Below are 24,291 nucleotides of genomic sequence, written 5' to 3' on the forward strand. Positions count from 1 at the left end.
CAGCAGATAAAGTTCAAGCACAGAAGCTTGGGACGAATACGGTTAGTCTACCACTACCACGTGTATACGCGGGGATAATGTATAATTAAGATTCTACAGACATTGGATGTGTGCTTTCGCCCTATTTCTTGTTCCTTGTCTGGTTGTGGACTTGGGGCAGAGTCACCCATCCAACTGTCTTGCCAACCTGAAGTACATACGACCTATATGCGCAAGTTAATGATAGATGGACCAGGTACGAGTCCTACCATGAACTTTGGGACAAGGTTACCCAGGAGTGCGAGTGAACGCCCTATCATCCGAATAAGTCTAGTCGTGTAAACCGAACCCATATGTTCCCTATCGATCTAATCAAACGAGAAACACTAAAGCAGACCCTATGCAACGCTCCGAGGAGAAATTATCACTTATTACTTAGTACAAGTTCGAGAAAGGCTGAAAGCATCTCGAGAACACGGCAAAACCCGAATAAGTCTTTATCTTCTATATAAAATATTCATAGTGGTAACCACAAGGATAAAGCGGGGAGCATAAAGGCACACATAGAATACTCTATCATTCCAAAACAATAAACTCCTTTTAAATTGACTCAACTCAAGTTACAATAAGAAATTCCAAGGTCGTCATCTAACATCAGGTGGATTGGTCCCCGCCATATCAATTTCTTGTACTACGAAAAGTTTCTCTCCAAGTATGTGAAATCTCTCCCAAATCCCTCTTTGAATGAGAAATCTCTCCCAAATCCCTCTCTGAATGAGAAATCTCTCCAAGTATGTGAAATCTCTCCCAAATCTCTCTCTGTATGAGAAATCTCTCCAAGAATGTGAAATCTCTCCCAAATCTCTCTCTGTATGAGAAATCTCTCCAAGAATGTGAAATCTCTCCCAAATCTCTCCAAGTATGAGAAATCTCTCCAAGTGTGTGATATCTCTCCCAAATCTCTCTCAAAAGTTCCTTTAACTTTTTATAATCATTTTGGGCATCCCGACATTTAACTTGGTGAAAAACTGCGCAAAACGGGGAGTTTATGCGAAAATCGGCCAAATAGGGCCGAACCCTCTTAGGGCCGAACCTCTTAGAGGCGAACCCTCTTGGACCGAAAGTGCTTAGAACCGAAGGTCCCTATAGGGACCGAACTGCTGAAGAACCGAATCCGAAGCTGGAAGAGCCGAACCCGAACCTCGCATAGGACCGAACCCGAAGGTCCTCTCGGACCGAACCCTCTCGCCTTCGCTTCCTACCTTCGCCTTCGGGCTATTTCGCTCCACCTCGCCTTCGGGCCCAGCAACAACAAGGACCGAACCTCGGCCCAGTACCGAGAGGTCTCGCAGATAGCCCTTTCCTTCTCGGTTTTCGACTACGACTTCATTTTAGGCCCGTTTTACATAATTTTAACGCGGGATTTTCACCCAAAATTATATTTTAACATATAAGACCCCTAAATTCATAATTAATCACGTTTTTTAGTGTAAATCTTATCCAAGGAGAGTGGGTGAAGTACTTGAGGTGGAGTGTTGACTTTACTTTAGTTTATGACACAAGCAACCACCCACACCCACTCCATGACCAACCCACACCCCTCCCCACCATACCTAGTCACTTCCTTGTACTTTTCCATCAATCTCCAGCCATTCCCACGTCCTAAGAGCTGGACAACCCACCCTCTATCCTCACACTTCCTTCATTCTCTCATTTTTCCTCCAAGGATCACACTCCAAAATTCTCTCACCATTCTCTCTCAATTTCGAGACTTCCAAGGCTGATCATCAAGCTTTTTTCCACTCTTGGTAAGTATAATTCATTCTTCTTATGATTATTACACATCCTTCTACTCAAAATCATAGGAATCTTACACAAACATCGTCACCTTCATGTTAGGTTCTCGATTCATCAAGGCATCTTCTAAGTGTTCTTGAGTTGAACATTTCTCTTCTTCATCATCCATCTACTGAAATCACTCAAGGTGAGTTCATACCCCTATCTTTTCATGTTTTTCTTAAGTTTTAAGGGGGGGGGAATACAAGTTAAAACACCAAGAACACAACTAAACACATTTAACAGCCTTCATCAGAAAAGTTCAACTTCATTCACGGACTTTTTTGGTCAACTTAAACATTTTAGTTTCCAAAACTGTACTAGGTGCAAATAGTTCAGGTTCCTACCTTTAAAATGACTACTTGCACATCACCATACGATTTTTCTACGATCTATGGTGATTTTTACAAAACTGCCTATCATTTCAAAAACGAATTCGGACCAGTCTGTCAATATGAACATTTTAACACAAGTTAAAGACTTCCAAAAATCATAATAAAAATTATGGATAAACTAGACACATTTTATGAACTCCCAAAATTTACGGATTCAGTTTTCGACTTCGTATGATTTTTCTATGATTTTTCTAAAACAGTGCAGAAAGCTTAAAAACTAGTTAATAGCTTATAACTTTCATAACACTTTGTACTATGTTGAGCAAAGTGTATAACAATAAGTTCTAAATATTGAATGTATTTTCTTGTTAGTTTATCATCATAAACTGAAATTTAGTCATTTATGATAAGATTCTTCATTCATTTCGAACACATATAATAAGCTATAATAAGCATAGTTTATGGATTCATAGCACTAATGTATTTTCATAAAAGAGTTCTTTTTCAGTACAAACGTTTTGGATAAACTATAATAGGTATAGTTTATGTATCATTTATATTTCAAACTCATTTACCAAAGGTTTTCAGTCAAGTTCACGTAAATCTGTTAATAAATAAATTTGTAAGACGTTCCCTTCGTGTTACCTTCATGGTAACAAAGTCAAAAGTCCTGTAAATTGTAACCAGAGTCTCTTGTAGGGATAACGTGATAGTTTTGTATAGATATATATTGGGTTTGACAAACCCACACCTGAGCTGCATGCAACAGCTAGACCGGCAGGTATGTGGTGACAAGTGTCATTTAACGTACGACGCCTGAAGAACGTCGTATTACGAGGTCGTCTGAGTCATAGTATGGTTATAATAACTCACATGTGGTATTAACAAAATATAAGATTTACGGGTTCTTAATTTTAAATTAGCGAGTTATGTCGATTTAACTCACAGGAAATACTTTAAGTATGGAAAAATACTTGTTTATCTTCGGTCCTGGGATTTAGGACCACCTAACTTTAAAAAGGGTTTTATGCCGATTTAAAATCGCTTTTATATCTTTAAGTATGGAACATATTTCTATTAAAACTACATAAAGCTAGAATTGTTAGACTTCAGTTATAATTGTTAAGTGTATATGAGAGAGTTATATAAGAATCTAGTCACAATCGACTTAGAATTGGTGGGCCCGCCTCATCTCCTGTTCCTTGTTTGGTTGTGGACCTAGGGCAGACCCATTATATTCAACGGTTTATTCAACTTAAATTTTATATAACTTATATACACTAGGCGATTATAGAAGGAATCTATGGGTCCCTCTAGGGTTCATTATCGCATAACATAGAAGCATTCATTTCACTTGATAAAGAAAATATTGGATTTTCTGGAAACATACTTTGTCGCTTTTACAAGGAAAACGGTTTCTTTCTCAAACAAAAATCTTATGAACTCACCAACTTAATTGTTGACACTTTTTCAAAACTACTTGTATTCTCAGGAAATTAGTGAAACAGGAAAACCAACAGCATTTTGAGGATGGGACGATAAATCGTCAAACGTTTCATTTTGTCATCATAATGTAATTGATTTTGAAACATGTAAACTTATTCCATGGTGTAACCTTTTCAATTATATTTATGATGGTTGTATTTACTTTGAGCACTATTATATTCTTTGTTGTGATACTATACATGAAGTCCTCCACCCCCGTACGTTTCCGCCATCCTTGGTTTGGGGGTGTGACAGATTGGTATCAGAGCATTGTTTATAGTGAACTAAGTATATCGAACCACATAAGATATACAAACTATAAATGCATTGGGACTAAGGTCTCTGATTTAACATTTTCAAATAACTATACTTTTAGAAATAAATAGTTCTTGTTAAAAGTACATACATGCATACCGGTTTAGTGTCATGTCTAAGGAAAATGCAAAAGTTAAAAATAGAGGAGTTGTGCAATGTGAATATGCCCTGGGATATGCAATCAAGTCTGGGAGGGATATAGCCTGATCAACTATATTCGTCCGAGAAATGACTAGCATGTGCCGGGGGATAGCCATGGTGGACAACAAGTCTATCAACTTACCAACACCCATACAAGAAAATCGTTAAGAACCAAACTTAATATTAAAATACTATAGGAGTATTTGGAGATACTATGATCAACTTATGTGAAAACTAAAGACCCCTATTAGTAGGTCTATAATGACTGAGTGCATACGCTAAGGTTATACATAATTAAAGATATTATAGACTCAGAATCTATGACTATTGCTCTACTTCCTGTTCCTTGTTTGGTTGTGGACTTAGAGTAGAGTCATTTATTCGAAGGTCTATTCTATTTCAGATTATGTATAACTGGTATGCACTATGTGATTATAGACGTGAATAATAAGGATCACCCCTATAAGTAATTATAGGATTAGACGTCTATTAATTATCTCTTCCACCTCTATTCTCGCACGGACATCACGACAAGATCTTACATACAGGGAGACCCCTACTTTCCGAACCCGGAGAGTTAGTGAGTGATGAGGAAAAGAGTCGGAGGTGGAGCCAGAGGTCGACAACTCTCCTCACATAGCCTGGGCTCTCGCGAACCGTCTCGACTCCATCGAGCCTGTGCCCCGTTGGGCAGCATTGATCGAGGGATGGAGTCGCCATCAGCAACAACAATTCGCCCTTTGGGGGCGTATTATCGTAAGAAGAGTTCATTTTACTCACAAGACCTTGTAGATTAGGTCTATGAGTATGCATTAGTGTTACTCCCCTCCATGTATAGGCCCGACCCCACGAGTTAGTGATTACACTAGTCGAGAGATTTATTTTCGGTCCAAACTTTCCTCGCAATGATGTGGTGTGGACCTGCATCAGGCTTAAAACCTTCCCCTAAAAACTAAATATGCTAAAATCATACAAATAAAAGGGACATGCGTATTATTTCTTTGGGAGCAATACTACTAAAATTCGTAAGTTTATATTATATAGACTCTCGTTATGAACCGTTTTCAGAACACCATAAACAACCGGAACATGATACACTCGGAATTAAGATAAATAACTCCCGACGTATAAACGCTTATTTAAGACTCACTATCATCCCACCTTTTTTAAGCCTCATAGTTAAAAGGTGCCCTTTTCGTAGACCTATGAGGGTGCGATCATACCAGCACTAATGCATCGGGTCCCATCAAAACTCCTCAGCCAGGTGTGTTTGGACAAAACATGATCCCAAGATGAGTAAAGCTTAACGCCCGTATGAAACCTACTTCTACCCACTACCATAACTCCGTCTTAGGGACATTAGCAGAAACACCGAGAATAGTTCAGTAAAGTGAGATATTTATATATGTGTATATAAATGGTAAGGATATAACTAGAGATAAACATCCCTACTCACGACATCGTTTCTCCTCGTGCAACAGGGTTATGTCTTCACAGGAAGTTAACCAGCCAACAAGCAAGGCAGCAATCCTGCAGATAGACTCTGCTACCTTTCAAGCTGCAGTCACGGCAGCCGTGACAGCCGCCATGGCGCAACTCGTCGCTAACAACATCAGCAGAAGAGAAGGCGGTGTTGGCAAATCTAACCGCAGTAACAATCCAGAACGTCAACGGGTGTCTGCCAACGAAGACGCCTTAGACCACAAACCCAATAGCAAGAAACGAAAGTTTTAGGACAAAGTGAAGCGCGACCGACCTCAAAAACGCGCTAATAGACAACAACCCATGGCCACCCCTGCCATTACAACACCCGTCACGACACATGCCTCGACAATAGCCACAAGGTCTGTCACCCAAGCACCGGCCAAACCATATAAGGGATCACTCCCAAAGTGTAACAAGTGTGGCTTCCATCACAATGGGGCTTGTCGGGTGATGCACTGTAAAAACTGCAACGAGAACGGACATACTGCCCGTTTTTGCAGGAACCAAACCCAGCACCTCCCTTCAGCCACCAACACCAGGGTAGGCCCAGGATGCTACCTATGCGGTGAAATGGGACACTTCAAGAGAGAATGTCCAACTGAGAAGAATGACGAGGGAGCAGGAGGAGTGTGATGAACAAACCAGCAGGAGCAACAAGGGAACCCTATTAGGACTTTTGTAATGTTTCCAACGACAAAAACGTTTAAGTACCATATGTTTGTAATGAATTAGGTATGCTTGCTAAAATTACCGTCTTTCAATTAGTAGTTAAAATACTCTCTCGTACAAATCAAATCAAAGACACTCATATATGAACTTAGAATCATTACCTGTAAGCTGTGATGACTTTGTGCATACATCGGGGTTAATTATAATCAAAATACTAAAGACTTAAAGCGAATAATTCCGTCTTGACTTCTGTTCCATGTCTAGCAGTGGGATTAGGGTAGAGCCACTCACTCGACGATTTCACCAATACCAAACTTCAAGCGACTTGCATATACCACTCGATCATATAATGACCGGTCGGAAATCATGATATAGAGTATCATTACTAGCTATCAGAACACACTCACCATCAGTACTAGTAACATCAATACGAAGCAGTTGCAGTAACAATAACATCGATCAAAACGAAACACACTGAAAAGAAACACACGATATTCTATCACTCCAATGAACATTTCGTGCGAATACAGCTTAACACATGTTTTACCTAAAAAGATATTGTTGTCGTCACTCGATTTCGATTGGTATAGTTCTCATCTTCCTGATTTAACGGCTACGAAAGGACCCTTCACCTAACACACCGAATATCGAAACCTTCGTCTCCCATAAACACAAATCCGACACGGACTTCCGGGTCATCCCACGCTGTGAAACCCCAAAACACTGACCAGAGGAGTATTATACCTTCCGAAACCTTACCACAAGTATTTCCAGGAGACCCTTCACGCAGCAGATAAAGTTCAAGCACAGAAGCTTGGGACGAATACGGTTAGTCTACCACTACCACGTGTATACGCGGGGATAATGTATAATTAAGATTCTACAGACATTGGATGTGTGCTTTCGCCCTATTTCTTGTTCCTTGTCTGGTTGTGGACTTGGGGCAGAGTCACCCATCCAACTGTCTTGCCAACCTGAAGTACATACGACCTATATGCGCAAGTTAATGATAGATGGACCAGGTACGAGTCCTACCATGAACTTTGGGACAAGGTTACCTAGGAGTGCGAGTGAACGCCCTATCATCCGAATAAGTCTAGTCGTGTAAACCGAACCCATATGTTCCCTATCGATCTAATCAAACGAGAAACACTAAAGCAGACCCTATGCAACGCTCCGAGGAGAAATTATCACTTATTACTTAGTACAAGTTCGAGAAAGGCTGAAAGCATCTCGAGAACACGGCAAAACCCGACTAAGTCTTTATCTTCTATATAAAATATTCATAGTGGTAACCACAAGGATAAAGCGGGGAGCATAAAGGCACACATAGAATACTCTATCATTCCAAAACAATAAACTCCTTTTAAATTGACTCAACTCAAGTTACAATAAGAAATTCCAAGGTCGTCATCTAACATCAGGTGGATTGGTCCCCGCCATATCAATTTCTTGTACTACGAAAAGTTTCTCTCCAAGTATGTGAAATCTCTCCCAAATCCCTCTTTGAATGAGAAATCTCTCCAAGTATGTGAAATCTCTCCCAAATCGCTCTCTGAATGAGAAATCTCTCCAAGTATGTGAAATCTCTCCCAAATCTCTCTCTGTATGAGAAATCTCTCCAAGAATGTGAAATCTCTCCCAAATCTCTCTCTGTATGAGAAATCTCTCCAAGAATGTGAAATCTCTCCCAAATCTCTCCAAGTATGAGAAATCTCTCCAAGTGTGTGATATCTCTCCCAAATCTCTCTCAAAAGTTCCTTTAACTTTTTATAATCATTTTGGGCATCCCGACATTTAACTTGGTGAAAAACTGCGCAAAACGGGGAGTTTATGCGAAAATCGGCCAAATAGGGCCGAACCCTCTTAGGGCCGAACCTCTTAGAGGCGAACCCTCTTGGACCGAAAGTGCTTAGAACCGAAGGTCCCTATAGGGACCGAACTGCTGAAGAACCGAATCCGAAGCTGGAAGAGCCGAACCCGAACCTCGCATAGGACCGAACCCGAAGGTCCTCTCGGACCGAACCCTCTCGCCTTCGCTTCCTACCTTCGCCTTCGGGCTATTTCGCTCCACCTCGCCTTCGGGCCCAGCAACAACAAGGACCGAACCTCGGCCCAGTACCGAGAGGTCTCGCAGATAGCCCTTTCCTTCTCGGTTTTCGACTACGACTTCATTTTAGGCCCGTTTTACATAATTTTAACGCGGGATTTTCACCCAAAATTATATTTTAACATATAAGACCCCTAAATTCATAATTAATCACGTTTTTGAGTGTAAATCTTATCCAAGGAGAGTGGGTGAAGTACTTGAGGTGGAGTGTTGACTTTACTTTAGTTTATGACACAAGCAACCACCCACACCCACTCCATGACCAACCCACACCCCTCCCCACCATACCTAGTCACTTCCTTGTACTTTTCCATCAATCTCCAGCCATTCCCACGTCCTAAGAGCTGGACAACCCACCCTCTATCCTCACACTTCCTTCATTCTCTCATTTTTCCTCCAAGGATCACACTCCAAAATTCTCTCACCATTCTCTCTCAATTTCGAGACTTCCAAGGCTGATCATCAAGCTTTTTTCCACTCTTGGTAAGTATAATTCATTCTTCTTATGATTATTACACATCCTTCTACTCAAAATCATAGGAATCTTACACAAACATCGTCACCTTCATGTTAGGTTCTCGATTCATCAAGGCATCTTCTAAGTGTTCTTGAGTTGAACACTTCTCTTCTTCATCATCCATCTACTGAAATCACTCAAGGTGAGTTCATACCCCTATCTTTTCATGTTTTTCTTAAGTTTTAAGAGGGGGGGGGAATACAAGTTAAAACACCAAGAACACAACTAAACACATTTAACAGCCTTCATCAGAAAAGTTCAACTTCATTCACAGACTTTTTTGGTCAACTTAAACATTTTAGTTTCCAAAACTGTACTAGGTGCAAATAGTTCAGGTTCCTACCTTTAAAATGACTACTTGCACATCACCATACGATTTTTCTACGATTTATGGTGATTTTTACAAAACTGCCTATCATTTCAAAAACGAATTCGGACCAGTCTGTGAATATGAACATTTTAACACAAGTTAAAGACTTCCAAAAATCATAATAAAAATTATGGATAAACTAGACACATTTTATGAACTCCCAAAATTTACGGATTCAGTTTTCGACTTCGTATGATTTTTCTATGATTTTTCTAAAACAGTGCAGAAAGCTTAAAAACTAGTTAATAGCTTATAACTTTCATAACACTTTGTACTATGTTGAGCAAAGTGTATAACAATAAGTTCTAAATATTGAATGTATTTTCTTGTTAGTTTATCATCATAAACTGAAATTTAGTCATTTATGATAAGATTCTTCATTCATTTCGAACACATATAATAAGCTATAATAAGCATAGTTTATGGATTCATAGCACTAATGTATTTTCATAAAAGAGTTCTTTTTCAGTACAAACGTTTTGGATAAACTATAATAGGTATAGTTTATGTATCATTTATATTTCAAACTCATTTACCAAAGGTTTTCAGTCAAGTTCACGTAAATCTGTTAATAAATAAATTTGTAAGACGTTCCCTTCGTGTTACCTTCATGGTAACAAAGTCAAAAGTCCTGTAAATTGTAACCAGAGTCTCTTGTAGGGATAACGTGATAGTTTTGTATAGATATATATTGGGTTTGACAAACCCACACCTGAGCTGCATGCAACAGCTAGACCGGCAGGTATGTGGTGACAAGTGTCATTTAACGTACGACGCCTGAAGAACGTCGTATTACGAGGTCGTCTGAGTCATAGTATGGTTATAATAACTCACATGTGGTATTAACAAAATATAAGATTTACGGGTTCTTAATTTTAAATTAGCGAGTTATGTCGATTTAACTCACAGGAAATACTTTAAGTATGGAAAAATACTTGTTTATCTTCGGTCCTGGGATTTAGGACCACCTAACTTTAAAAAGGGTTTTATGCCGATTTAAAATCGCTTTTATATCTTTAAGTATGGAACATATTTCTATTAAAACTACATAAAGCTAGAATTGTTAGACTTCAGTTATAATTGTTAAGTGTATATGATAGAGTTATATAAGAATCTAGTCACAATCGACTTAGAATTGGTGGGCCCGCCTCATCTCCTGTTCCTTGTTTGGTTGTGGACCTAGGGCAGACCCATTATATTCAACGGTTTATTCAACTTAAATTTTATATAACTTATATACACTAGGCGATTATAGAAGGAATCTATGGGTCCCTCTAGGGTTCATTATCGCATAACATAGAAGCATTCATTTCACTTGATAAAGAAAATATTGGATTTTCTGGAAACATACTTTGTCGCTTTTACAAGGAAAACGGTTTCTTTCTCAAACAAAAATCTTATGAACTCACCAACTTAATTGTTGACACTTTTTCAAAACTACTTGTATTCTCAGGAAATTAGTGAAACAGGAAAACCAACAGCATTTTGAGGATGGGACGATAAATCGTCAAACGTTTCATTTTGTCATCATAATGTAATTGATTTTGAAACATGTAAACTTATTCCATGGTGTAACCTTTTCAATTATATTTATGATGGTTGTATTTACTTTGAGCACTATTATATTCTTTGTTGTGATACTATACATGAAGTCCTCCACCCCCGGACGTTTCCGCCATCCTTGGTTTGGGGGTGTGACAATTGTGATGTATTGGATAGGACAAAGACCAACTAAGACCAATTGTGTGAAGTGTTTGTCTTGATAAGAATCTGCACTAACTCTTGAATATTTGTTTGTCGAGGAATGTTTCTTGATATGGGAATCTTATATGTCAAGAGGTCAGTGTGAGTCTTAATGGTCTTGAATAGCTTCAGGAACTAATCAAGAATAAACCTATTGGCTATCACTAGCACACGACTTGAGGTTCACAACCTATCGTGTTGACATATCCTTGTTTCTGTGCGATTCCAGTTAAGTTAACTATGCGTATGAGTCCTAAGAGTTCTCAAATGATTGCATAAGGCAAAGCACCTTGATTGGTGAAAGTTCATTGATCTGTATGGGTGAGCTGCTTGACTACTTGGAAGACATGGTAGACCCTTGTGCTGCCAGGTGGCAAGAAATTAAGATTGGACAAGTTCGGTCAATATGGTTTTGGATTTGTCATAGCCTTGTCTTATGATTATGGTTATGACAAATTCACATGGATAGGAACACATACACCATAAAATCAAAGTGACAAGGTTTCTCTCCAATTCATGAAAATGATTGTGAGGAAACGCTTTCACTAGAAAGATTTTAAGGAGATAGCGATTGTGTAAATTGCATTCTCAAATTCGATTATGATTATGACATCCCTCTTCATAGTTCGAATTGTGAGATTTGTAAATTAGTTTGAACATTCGGGACTTACTGCTATGAGTTCTGAAATAGTTTAGACACACATATGAGCTATCTAAGAAAATGCGTATGAGTTAGAGAAGCTTAGATAAAGTCTTATCGAAGCATCTCGTATCAGAAATATGAAATTTGGTTAATGAAGTCAATAAGTATTGATTTCTAGAAGTCCAGCTGATTTCTGAATACATGTCAAAGCTAGTGGGAGCATAAGTGTTATGTCGGTAAGGAAATAATTATCATGTTAGTGGGAGCATGATTATTATGTTAGCAATATTAATTATAGAAAACAAAAGTTTCAATTCGCAAAGTTGCAGATGTTGAAAAGTTGTTTTGCTATAATTAAGGGAGAGAATATTATACTTCATTTCAAATCTAAAAGCTTAGATCAAGAAATTTTAATAAAATTTAGTCAAAGGACATATATGAATGTTATATTGAAAAGATTCAACATAAAGGAATTCTATATATGACAATATTATGGCAAGAGACTGGTAAAAATATCACGTTTCCATTGCGTATCGTATCACATACGCTTCGGGTATAGGATCGATTACATATGCTGTAATATTCGTCCGTTCTAATTTTCTAAATGCCTAGGGCATTAAGAGGGAAAAAGGACCAGAACCATATATGACTAAAATAATTAAACAACTGTCAAGGACGATCTAAGGTTCGCTAAGGATTTGTCGGTTGTGAGCAGTTAGAAGTATAGTAATGGATGGACCACATCGACATTATTATGAATAGATAGGACTCTATTAAGAATGAGTTGTCATATGGGAAATATGGAAATGTTTCCATAATGGGAGTTGGATATTGAGAATCTATGTAGGTTAGAAACTTTTATGCAAGAAGGATGTTCAAAGGAATGTACTTCGAATGTGAGACTTCATGTCTATAGAGTTGTCTTGTAACAATCTCCAATAGAGCACTTTGTAATTTCATTGGCAAAGTCTTTGTAACTTTGGTGCTATGACATTACAAAAATGATCAATGCATAAAATGTTAGAATGTAACATATTCTAATAGTGGCAAGAATTTGGTATTCTTACACTTGTAATAAGGATTATGAATTTTGAAATGAGCATCATTGGAAATGTGTACAAATGATCTATTTCACAAAGTAAGGACCATAGGTAAACATAGTGTGCATGCTTGGAGCATGGGACAACTATTGTTATAATTCAAGTGTTAAGTTGATTATCCGGAACATTATACAATGAATAATGTGTAATCAATATGGTGTTTTATTTATACTCAAAGTTTGAGACCATATTGGATTCGATTATTCTTGTGTTTCACTTTGCATGTTTTGACTTCCAAGATAACTAGGTTATTTAAACATCCACAGTCAATCATACTTTGGAAGTAGGTAATGAGGTAAGACTATCATGAATCTGACTGTAGATTGTCTAAAGTGTTTAGACATAGCAAAAGTCTACTGGAATGTTCATGCGTACTCCTGAAATAAGATTTGAGTATTGGATTAAACCTACGCTCACTTGAATCACTTCATGGATTTTATCACGAGTAATCAGTGAGACGATAATATCTTATATTCTTGAAACAGAGACATATGAATTATTGTTTACGAGTCGGTTGCACATTGATAATACGTAAACGCATCAGTAACTTGATGTTATAAAACGTATTGTTGTGTGTAATTTGATGAGTAAATAGTACAAGCATATGATGTCGAAGTTTATCCATTCCTTTTACCCTAAGGGGATAAAAGCGATATATGTGGGCCTCTCGATGATTTAGTGATGACAACCCTAAGAGCTTGGCCAAGCCGGGACTGATTTGATTTGTTCAATTAGTCAGTCGTCATAAATCGAAAATTGGGAAACAATACATGAACAGAGAGAAGGATTAGAATCCATGTCCCAGTTCATACGATATCTAGAATGGAGGAATATATGATCCCTTATCTAAAGGACGCGTTGCTGATAAGATCAGAGTTTGACAGCGGCTTTTGAAAACTACGATTGCTAATCAGATTCTGAAGTCGTACTTGCAATAATAGTTATTAGACTTATCCAAATGGGAGACTGTTGGATTAGGTATCTAAGCCCATAACTATTTTTGGTATGTACTTGATTTGATTATGAGCGTGGCCCTTTTGGGTTGCCTTCACTCATGCAACTTGATAGGGTGTCCACCTGAAAACCCTAGCAGCCACAGCTATATAAGGAACCCTCTACTAAGGATTTTCGGCCACTATGTCTTCTAAGAGAACCTTAGCCGAAATCCTTCCCTCTCCTAAGTCATCTTGTTGCAAGAGTGTTTGTGACTCCATTAGAGATGTAACACTTGGGGCACTAAGCTTTCAAAGGTCAAGGAGTTCTTATTATTATTGCATAACAAGTTGAGGTAATCATTCTAACTTGTTTATCATGTCAATTTCGAAATAAGCATGCTAGATTAGCGTTTATTGCTTTGGTATTCATAGTTGTATGTTCAAATTAGAAAAACCTAGATCAAAGCAATTAGGGTTGCATGTACACCATAGGAATGATGTTATGCTCATAACCCAATAACTTGGTTAGCACAACATAATTTAGCAACATATATAAGATTTTTGCGAAGACGGGGAACACAGAGAACATTAGATAAGGATAGAGGACGAGATGAAGTGGGAAGATTAGTGTGACCAATATGAGAAATCTAAAGAGTGGTACCATCGCCTAGAAGAATTTCATCCAGTCCACTATATTCAGATACAGTGTGAAGAGCGGATCGATCAGAAGTAAGATGATGAGAGTGTAACATCCCCATCTGGCACGTATCGATTGGGATGGAAGGAAGATTCATTTGATGGGCGATTGTTGAACCGTCCAAGTTGGCGATTGGAGAAGTTGGCAGTGGCAATGATAGGAGCAACAACAGTCTCAGTTTCCTTGAGGGATCTTTCAAAGTCAACAAGTTTGTCAAATAGTTCTGCGAATGAAATAAAGGTTTCGCAGACCTTTAGAGTAGCAATAATTGGTCCATACTCTTCTCTGAGTTGACTGAGTATGTGGACCAACAGATCCTCTTCATGAACAGGGCCTTGCACGAGTGCAAGTTCATCGGAGATGAGTCTCATATCATTGAGAAATTCAGTGACAGAGCGATTCCCTTTGGGATTCTTAGCAAGTATGGACTTGAGTGAGATGATTCTAAAATGAGATTGACTGGCATAACTCTTGCTTAAACGATCCCAAGCTTCTTTGGCGGTGGTGACGGATGTGATGATTGGTTGAATGGCGTCAGAGCAGCTTCCGAGAATTATGCTGAAGATGATTTGATCATGGTGATATCAGACTGTGTATGTTGGATTTGGTGTGGTGGTGTCTTTATCAATTATCGTTTTGATTGGTATGGAATCGCCTGTGATGAAGTTTTCAAGATCAAGACCAATTATGGTTGATTGAACTTGTTTACACCATACTGGGAAATTAGTTGCAGTAAGTTTGATCGGAAAGTGACTGGCAGCTATGATTTGGATGATGGTGTTGGAGGAAGGAGCCATAGGAGGCGGATGATTAGGGTTGCAAAGGAAATGGTCATATCAGAGAGGCTCGTTAGAGTGGGATGCTCTGATACCATATAAATGTAAGAATTCTATGTATTATATCAAGGTTACAGATCGACTTATATACATGAGATAGACAGAGGAATGTGCACTAATCTAGGAAATATACATGGAAAGCATTGAATAGGAGAATCATTGACTCCAATAATCAAGGAGTAGTAGTTTAGTCAAGAATATCAAGGGATATCCTTAATAACATGTACAGAAGGTTAAATATATATATTCCCTAGAGATTCACTAACTCAGATGGCTTTCTACTTTGGTGTTAATATAAAGGATATTGTAAAAAGAGTCATTGCTCATGGGATTGATGTTGTGAACACGTCTGTCTCAAACATGATGACAAACACCCCCATGAAAAAGATGGTCCAAGGTTTGTAGCAAATTAGTTATAGAAACAACTTGTTTAATTAATTAATTGTTGAATTACCTTCTTACTTATCCTGTGAAATATATTATGGATGGATGCATGAGAAGTAAAACAATTTTCTGTTACAGAGAATGGCAGGGTTATCAGCTTGGCTTTCCTGCCGATATGTTTAATTTCTGTTTACGGAAATCCAACAAGGACAGCTGAAAACCACGAGGTTGTATACGCTGCTGCGACAGCTATTGAAACCGCATGATATATATATATATATATATATATATATATATATATATATATATATATATATATATATATATATATATATATATATATATCAAAGAATAAACAAATAAAATCACATATGCATATCTCCTGATCGGATCTATGAGAACATGACTGCCATCGCCCATGGCATTCAATTTTTTTAAAACTTCCGAATATGGTTGGATATTTCTATTTGTTTTTTCTTTTACGTACCTACCCATCAATTACTTCTTTTTTAATATTAATAATGTAATCTTACTTTTGTTGGATTAATTCAGAATTTTGGGACAATTTTTATAGCCACATGTATTTTAGGAGTCTAGTTTTATTAGTATAAATAAGTGTCATGTTTAGATTAATTTAAATTAAGATTTTCAACAAAAAAACGTTACATTCCAAGCAATAAACGTTACTAAGGTAGAAGCTGATTGAGTCATAAACTCTGACTGAGTCTGTCTCTAAATAAAACTTGGCTGTTTGATTTTACAAGTTACTGAGTATGCCAAATGATGAAAATGATCTTATTACCTTTCTGTTCTGTTTGAGTTTTGTTTGGTTGCCTGATTCATGGGATTTGGGAGGAATTGAAATTCAATTTCATTCCATCCATTCACTAAAGTCATGAATTTCAATTCCAATTGTTCCTCAATTTGTGAACAATTAATTAACAAAAGCATAGTTTATTTATTTTCACAAATATTTATTATTTATTTTCAAGAATGTATTTACATGGCCAATGTTTATTTTGTGTTTGTAATTGTTATCAATTCATCTTGAATTGATATTGATGACGGACGAAGATGATGAAAATGGTAGTCAGATATGAAATGAAAAAAAGGCGAGCGGTGAAAGAGGGAAATGAACGATAATATGGTTGTGGATTAGGGGTAAAGGTAGCGATGGGTGAATGGACTCTTTATTAATTCTTCATTATTAAATAGTCTAAATGGATAAAATAAATAAAATAAAATGATGTAAGGACCATAGATGCAACAAACCACAAGACCATTTATGTAACTTACTCTGTTAATTATTTTTATCAAATTGAATTTTAATTTTGAAGTATAGGGCTTATAACACAATTTGATAAAAATCATTTGAAATCCACGTGTGATTTAAAAAACAAAATGGTTTTCAATGTTGAAGCCCGAAGGCATGAGGAAAAGCATCAATCTATGAACCCTAGCAAAGAACACAAACCAACCCATGTTATCATATTGATCGTGTCTTTAAAGCTTGAGCTCTCATCACTTTTGTTAATTGCCTTCGCCTCACTCCACCATCTTCATCTCTATAAATTCAAATTTCAAAAACCCCTTTACCCCCTCTCTTCGTAAACCCTCTCTGACCATTGTCTCTCATGGCTGCTCCAAACGGGTATGCTTTCTTCCCCTATCAACACCATTCGACATCTACAAGATACATATTTGCTTTTAGATTTTTGTTCTTCGTTGGATTTACGATAAAACCCTAAGTTCTTATTTTTGGTATGTATTCAATTTAGTGTAAGTTTGTCGATGTTTGTTTTGTAGCTATATTTGGCGAATCAGTTTTTGACCCCCCCTTTTTCTTTTTTTACTGCACTTTCTTTTCCAGTAAATAAAGAGTAAAGTTACACCCTTTAATTGTAAAACGTACTTCAATTGTCTTTAATATTTGTTCTTACTATTACTGTGTAGGGTTTCGCAATTGTTTTCAAGATTGTGTCGAGTAAATCGCATATGTTAGATCTTCTGTAAAGGCCCATGCTTCTGGATGTACAAATCTAGATTCTGATCTTTTTAGAAAGTATGGTAATCTTTATCGGTTTTGAATTAAGTTTAGTTTTTTGAATGAATGTCACGGTTACTTTTAGCTTGAAAAATCTTTTTTTATTTGGCAAGTTTGAATAAAAATCTTTTGTTTTTCTTCACTCTGTTATTCATTATCAAAATCTTACATTTTTTTAAATAGATTTAGGGTTTTCTATCCTACTGTTGTGTTTTACCTTCTCTTTTATGTGTCAAGAAATAATCTTTTTTGCGTACCCTTTGTTCTTAACTATATATATTTCTTTAGTGTTTTACCTGATCTTTTATATCTTTAAAGAGAATGTGTTTCACTTTTTTTATCTATTAAAAGCTTAGTGCTTTTTGGTTTAGGCCTTAGGGATCTTTAATTTTTGTAGAAACATAATTACATATGTCTAATAAGATTTAGAATACCTTTTTTAGTTTCAACATTTCAACTCGAGGGAGAAAGAGAAGTAAAGAGTTGATTAAGAACAGTTGATGTTTTGCTGTTTCTTTTTGATCTTTAAAATGGTCAGTAGTTTAGTGATTGTTGATCGGATTTGATGAAAAACTCCCAACTTTTCTTTTTTGGTATGTGATTAGTTTAATTGAAAGCTGTTTTTTCTTGTTCCTTATTTTTGAAATGAGTTTCTTGCCTTTTCTTTTAGCACCTTTGGTATACCTGAAATTAAAGTTGCTTGCTGTTGACTATTGAAAGTTATGATATTGAATTTCTTGATCGGATGAAACATTACCTTCTCACTTCAGATATCTCCTTCTTTAGCTTCAATTGATCTTTAGTATCATTCATCAAGGGAATGTGTAAGCCTTCATATTTGTTGTCTACATTTTGCTTATATATATATATATATATATATATATATATATATATATATATATATATATATATATATATATATATATATATATATTGAATTTATATGTTAAAGGAATCATGTAGTTAACACAATTTACTTAATTTCTTTTGTTCTTTTTAGACCCTTTGTGAATTGCAGAATTGGAATCTTTATTGTTTTTTGAGTTGATTGTTGATTAATATTTGGGTGACTTTCGACCCATTTGACCCCTTTCATTGATAATTAAATTTATTACTTTATATGTTTGACCCATTATAGATATACTTGTTCCTCTTCTTTCATAAGGAAGCATATTTCTCATCATAAGGAATGTATCTATATGCCTAATTACTAAAAAGTGATGAACTTGTTGTCTATTTGTCTTTTTCTATTACCTCCTTTTTGATCATCATCCCTCTTTATTTATACATAAGTTTCATGATCCCAATTCCTCTTATTATGTGTTGTGTATGTGTGAATGACCAATTATTTGGGATTCAAATTTGTGGGTTTTCATTTTAGGTTTTGAAATGAAAAAAGAAATAACACAAATAGACAACAAGTTCATCACTTTTTAGTCTTTTTCACATTATCATTTTAATTTTCCCAATGAATATGTGTTTTTGAAATATCCTAACTTTCTTATATTAACGTTTTGCATATAATATATTGATATGATCTTTTAATTATAAGTTTTATATATTTGTAATAAATAAAATTTTCAGATCTCACGCAACTTGGACCAATCAAGTTCCAATAGCTGTAGCACCACTCAACTGTGTCCCATACACGGGCCCACCTCTTGACAACTCAGACGCTGACATGGCACAAAAAGAAGCCATCCCAGTTTCAAAGAATCAGCCAGCCATGGTGTTTCTGCCGCCACAAACCACCGAGAAAGAACTGAACGATATTTTGGAGACCACCACACACGGGGTGGTGGTGTCAGGTGGTGCCGCCAGTGGGAAATTTGGACCACTTATCGGCTCCATTGATATCTCTGAATCTCATGACACTTTTCTCTTTCGTGTTGCTCTTCCAGGTGTCAAGAATGATCAAAGTAAGTACCATAACTACCCTTATAAGTTTTTTAGTTGGTGATGAGGATGAGGAGGGCATTTATGTCTTTTTCATAATATAAAAAAAAATGCAGAGTTTAAATGTGACATTCAAGAAGATGGAAGCATTACGATTGAAGGGGCAACAGAAACAGGGGAGAAAAAGGTTCAAGTCCACAACATGGTGTTTGAGATGCACACACAAAATCTTTGTCCACCTGGCAACTTTTCGGTTTCCTTCCAGTTGGGTGGGCCCGTTGACCCTTTGACTTTAGAGAAGGAGTTGGCTAATGGTGTTCTTGAGGGTGTTGTTAACAAAAAACCACTCAAGGGTTTGTGATTCGTTTTGTTATTGATTGATGTATATTGGAGTTGAAGATCCTTGATTAGTAGTTGTTTTGATGAGAGTGGACTTGTGTTTTTGAAGGTCCTTGAGGATTTTCTTCTTGTAATATTTGTCTTGTTTTGCTTCTTGTTTATGCCATTTTTGGCTCCTTGAACAAAAGAAAAGTAGAAGAAGAATGAGGTTTAGGATTTAAATTTGTGTGATTTTTATTTAAAATAGGCATTTATACTACTTATCGTAGGGGCGAGAATGGTTTGATTTGGTTTTGGTTTGCTCTTTTTGCATAAACAATAAAAAATGGCAATTGAGTACATGGACTTATTAAATTCTAAATCCATGAATTTGGATATCGATCCAAAGCTCATGTGGGTTGTGACCATAGAGGTTTGATTAGTTAGGTCAGAATACTGTTAATTAAAAAAAATAAATTATAATATTTGAAACATGCATAAGGAGTGTTTGGGATTTGATTATTTAAAGCAACTTATGATTATTTGTGAAAGTGCATATTAGTTTTTCCGTTGTTAAAAAAGTGTTTTTGTTAAGGTATTCGGTATTAAAAGTAACAAGTTGATAAGTTTTTTTTTACTGTTCAAGAATTTCGGCTTATAGATGTAAATTTACCAATAGGGGCCAGATGTTTATAGACATTTACAGTAGGGTTAATAAAATTAATTTAAATAAGTCATAAGCTATTTTAGATAAGTTAGAACTCATTAACTTATCAAAAGCTCCTTATATAAATAAATAAGCACTTTTAATTTTAATCTATCCAAACATTAAAAAATGTTTATTAACAGTGTCAACCCTAATAAACTAATAAACACTTTAAATAAACAATCTCCAACGCCCCATAGTAATTGGACCGAAACTCAAAAAACTATAAACCGAACCGAAGACCACTAACTGGATCCGGTTAAAAAGTTCATCCCTACCCATAGTGTCAACATTTTTATTATTTTCTTTTAAATAAAATTGTTTACGATATGAATGTTATTATTAAAATAAAAACTGAAACAATGTTTAATTAATCATAACTAGTGATGTGGCCCATGCTTTGCATGGGTCGGGAAACTTATTTTTTTTATTGGATTATGTCGACAGAGTGTCGTTATATGGGAACATGAATTAATTTGAAAGTAAACATTCATAACATTGGTACATACACAAAAGATGTGAAATACATGGAAAACATTAAAAAAGAAGGACAAAACTGAGTTTCTCTCCTTATGCGTTGTCCGGATAATTTGGTGCATCTCTTCATATGTTTTGATTAGTTTTTTAGTCAGTAGTATGGAGAGACGTATGCACTTTAGAACGTCGAGGTCTGCACTTCGGGATAATATGAAAGTAAGTTGCTATTCGTTTACAGTTGACTCGAGCCATATTATAAAATTCCAATCGTTAATTATATTAAATGAAAGATATAACAACATACTTTTGTTTAATTGGTTATCATAGGATTCTATTTATACTTCTTTGTAGGTAAAACTTATAAATTGATAGAGAACACAAAATAAAAGGAAGTTCATGTGTAGAGAAAATGGTATTTTATAAAATCATAACACAACTCTAATAGGAAGTTCATGTGTAGAGAAAATGGTATTTTATAAAATCATAACACAACTCTAATGCTTTAGTTTTGGTTTCTAGAGCACCTTATTAGTTACATTGATGGCACAAAATACTAGTCCAAGATGTATCATTCCCTTAAGCTTCTTTACATAGATTGATCATGCTTCTTCATTAACCTACTAAATAGAAGTCATTATTCAAATAAGTTATAAAATCAAAATCATAAAAGGATGTTTTATAATAATCGGAACATACAAAGATTCATGTCATATCTACAGTTAAAAAAAACTAAAGCTTTCGGTTCGCTATCGACTTGTAGGAATCGACATGTAAAAACCTTTCTACCCTTTGAATTTCCAAAGAAATCTTGAAAAAATAGCAACAAATTAATGAGTTGATACCCCGACATGTCGTATGGTGCTAACTTGTTAGGAGGGACAATAATTTCCATTAGCTGCTTGTTTAAATGTATTTAAAAAGGTGAAGTGAGGTTGACCTTATATCAAAAGCAGGCACTCCAACCTGGTGATAAGACGTATATTTTAAGTTAAAAGCAGACACTCCAAATTTGAGTTTAAATCGAAAGACTTTTCTTATAAATTATTATAACCCACATGATGAAAATTTTGTTTTATAAACATTCAAATTACCCTATTGAGAAAAAATTTGAGTTACCGGACATAATTTATCCAAGAAACACTATATGTTGTAATAACCATCAAACAAAACTTTATATATCCAACAACCCCAAGGTCACAATTATATGGAAAGTCCATTGCCACTTCTTGCAGTTATCCGAAAGCTCATAATTGTATGGAAAGTGCCCAGTCAAGGGATAAATGCAAGAAATAGCAATACACTTTCAATCTTTTCCACACACATACACCATACAACCAATATCTTAGAAGTCAAAAAATAAAATTACTCACAATAGTTCTTTGACATAAATACATTAGAATCAAATAAAATAATGCAGTTGTTCAGGCCTAAGAATAGGCAAGAAGGTAGGTTTGGGAACAAGAAGTCCTTGCAACATCGTAATATCCTAAGCGAATTAGATACTTGGGGGATAGAAGATGGTATAGCCAAGCTTTTTAAAAACATGGTTGACAATGCAAGACTGTAGCAATAAGGGAAAAAATGAGTACATTCACGAGGAAATAACATCGAGCAACACCAACATCAGGCAATGTCTCTGTATGGTCGCAAATGTGCATTTTACAACAACAATGAAAGTTTTATGTTCCTTGGGGGTTGCTTCATTCGGGAGTGATACCATGAAGTCATTGAAGGATAAGCATCCATACAATCCACTACCATCCATGCCAAGTACCATATTTTTAGAACCTCCCCTTGTCATGGATATTGACAATGTCCTTTGGGGCATTAAATCCTTCCCTAAAGGAACCTCATGTGGGAGAGACAGGTTGAGAGCTCATTACATTTTGGATGCTCTTTGTGGTGAAGATTCAGTTATAGCCAAAGACCTCCAACATGTTATTACATATGTTGTAAACTATGGCTAAGGAGAAGATGCCCGTTGATTTTGGCAAAATTTATTGCCTCTGCTCCTCTAACGCCACTTTTATAACCTGACAATGGAATACGACCAATTGCAGTAGGCACTATATGGAGACGATAGGTTTCCAAGTTGGTCATGAAAGGTGTTGGTAAAGAAATGACCACGTATCTCAATGATCTTCAGTTCGGGGTCGGAGCGCCGGGTGGCGCTGAGGTCGTATTACATAGCGTCAACAAGGTGTTGAGTGAGCGTCACGACGACGTGTCTCTTTTCATGCTTACTGTGGACTTCTCCAATGCCTTTAGCCTTATGGACAGATCTTCATTACTTAATGAGGTCATATTTAGGTACCCTTCTATATCCTTGTGGGTAGAATTTTTATATGGTCAAGCAGCAAGGTTGTATCTAGGAGGCACACATATCTGGTCCACCACTGGGGTTCAGCAAGGAGACCCCTTGGGATCAATTCTCTTTGCTCTTGTGTTACACTCGCTCTTGCATAATATTAGAGACAATTGCAAGCTTCTTCTCCTTGAATGGTACCTTGATGATGGAACACTTATTGGAGATTCGGAGGAGGTGGCCAAAGCGTTGGACATCATTCAGGTGATGGGTCCAAAATTGGGCCTTCAGCTAAATATCAAGAAAATAGAGCTCTTTTATCCCTCGTGTGATGGTAGGAAACTTCGTAAGGGGCTTTCCCAGTTGGCATCGGGAGGCCGCCATTGGGGGTGAAACTTCTTGGAGGAGCTATTAGTATAGATGCTAGTTTCATTAGCAGCTTAGCCATAAAGAGAGTCGAAAACACTATGAATTTGATATGCCTTCTTCCATAAATGTAGGACCCCCATAGTGAGATACTTTTTCTTTGGTCTTGTATGGGTATTGCTAAACTTTTCTTTGGGTTGAGGACGTGTCAACCTATTCACATGGAGGAGGCGACATTGCTCTTTGACAAAGGACTACGCGGGGCGATTGAGGACATCGTGGTTTGTGGTGGTTCTTTATTTGGTGACATACAGTGGCAAATTGCTTCCCTACCCATTAGGTTTGGTGGGTTGGGTTTGTACTCGGCAGTAGAGGCCTCTTCAGATGTTGTTGTTGCCTTAAGGGTCCAATCTTGGGTGTTACAGGACAACATCTTACAAGATAGCATCATATGTGGTAAGTATTCTGATTATGCTTGTGTCTTGGCTTATCCTCGTAACAAGCTTCTGGGTGTAACACCCAAATTTTCAAAACAATTTTTCACTTTTTAAAACCATATAAATTCATCCACAATTGCTTTCAAAAACAATGTATCAATT

General features: G+C 36.5%; 1 protein-coding gene across 3 annotated transcripts; it reads left to right on the forward strand.

Moving 5' to 3' along the window:
* The first annotated feature begins 16,980 nt into the window (after positions 1–16,980).
* On the forward strand, positions 16,981–20,081 carry LOC145158938 (alpha-crystallin domain-containing protein 22.3-like). 3 transcript variants are annotated; one of them, XM_079077799.1, is made up of 4 exons: positions 16,981–17,231; positions 17,534–17,642; positions 19,209–19,543; positions 19,637–20,081. In XM_079077799.1, exons 3-4 carry the CDS (start codon positions 19,306–19,308, stop codon positions 19,879–19,881), a joined length of 483 nt encoding a protein of 160 aa, XP_078933925.1. In that variant the 5' UTR covers positions 16,981–17,231; positions 17,534–17,642; positions 19,209–19,305; the 3' UTR covers positions 19,882–20,081. The 3 variants fall into 3 exon arrangements, with proteins under 3 accessions (XP_078933925.1, XP_078933924.1, XP_078933926.1); XM_079077798.1 differs by lacking the exon at positions 17,534–17,642; XM_079077800.1 differs by lacking the exons at positions 16,981–17,231; positions 17,534–17,642 and adding an exon at positions 17,995–18,448.
* Positions 20,082–24,291: the final 4,210 nt, after the last annotated feature.

Source organism: Lactuca virosa, chromosome 2, assembly GCF_052849685.1.
Source record: "Lactuca virosa cultivar CGN04683 chromosome 2, Lactuca_virosa_CGN04683_v6, whole genome shotgun sequence".
Taxonomy (NCBI): Eukaryota; Viridiplantae; Streptophyta; class Magnoliopsida; order Asterales; family Asteraceae; genus Lactuca; species Lactuca virosa.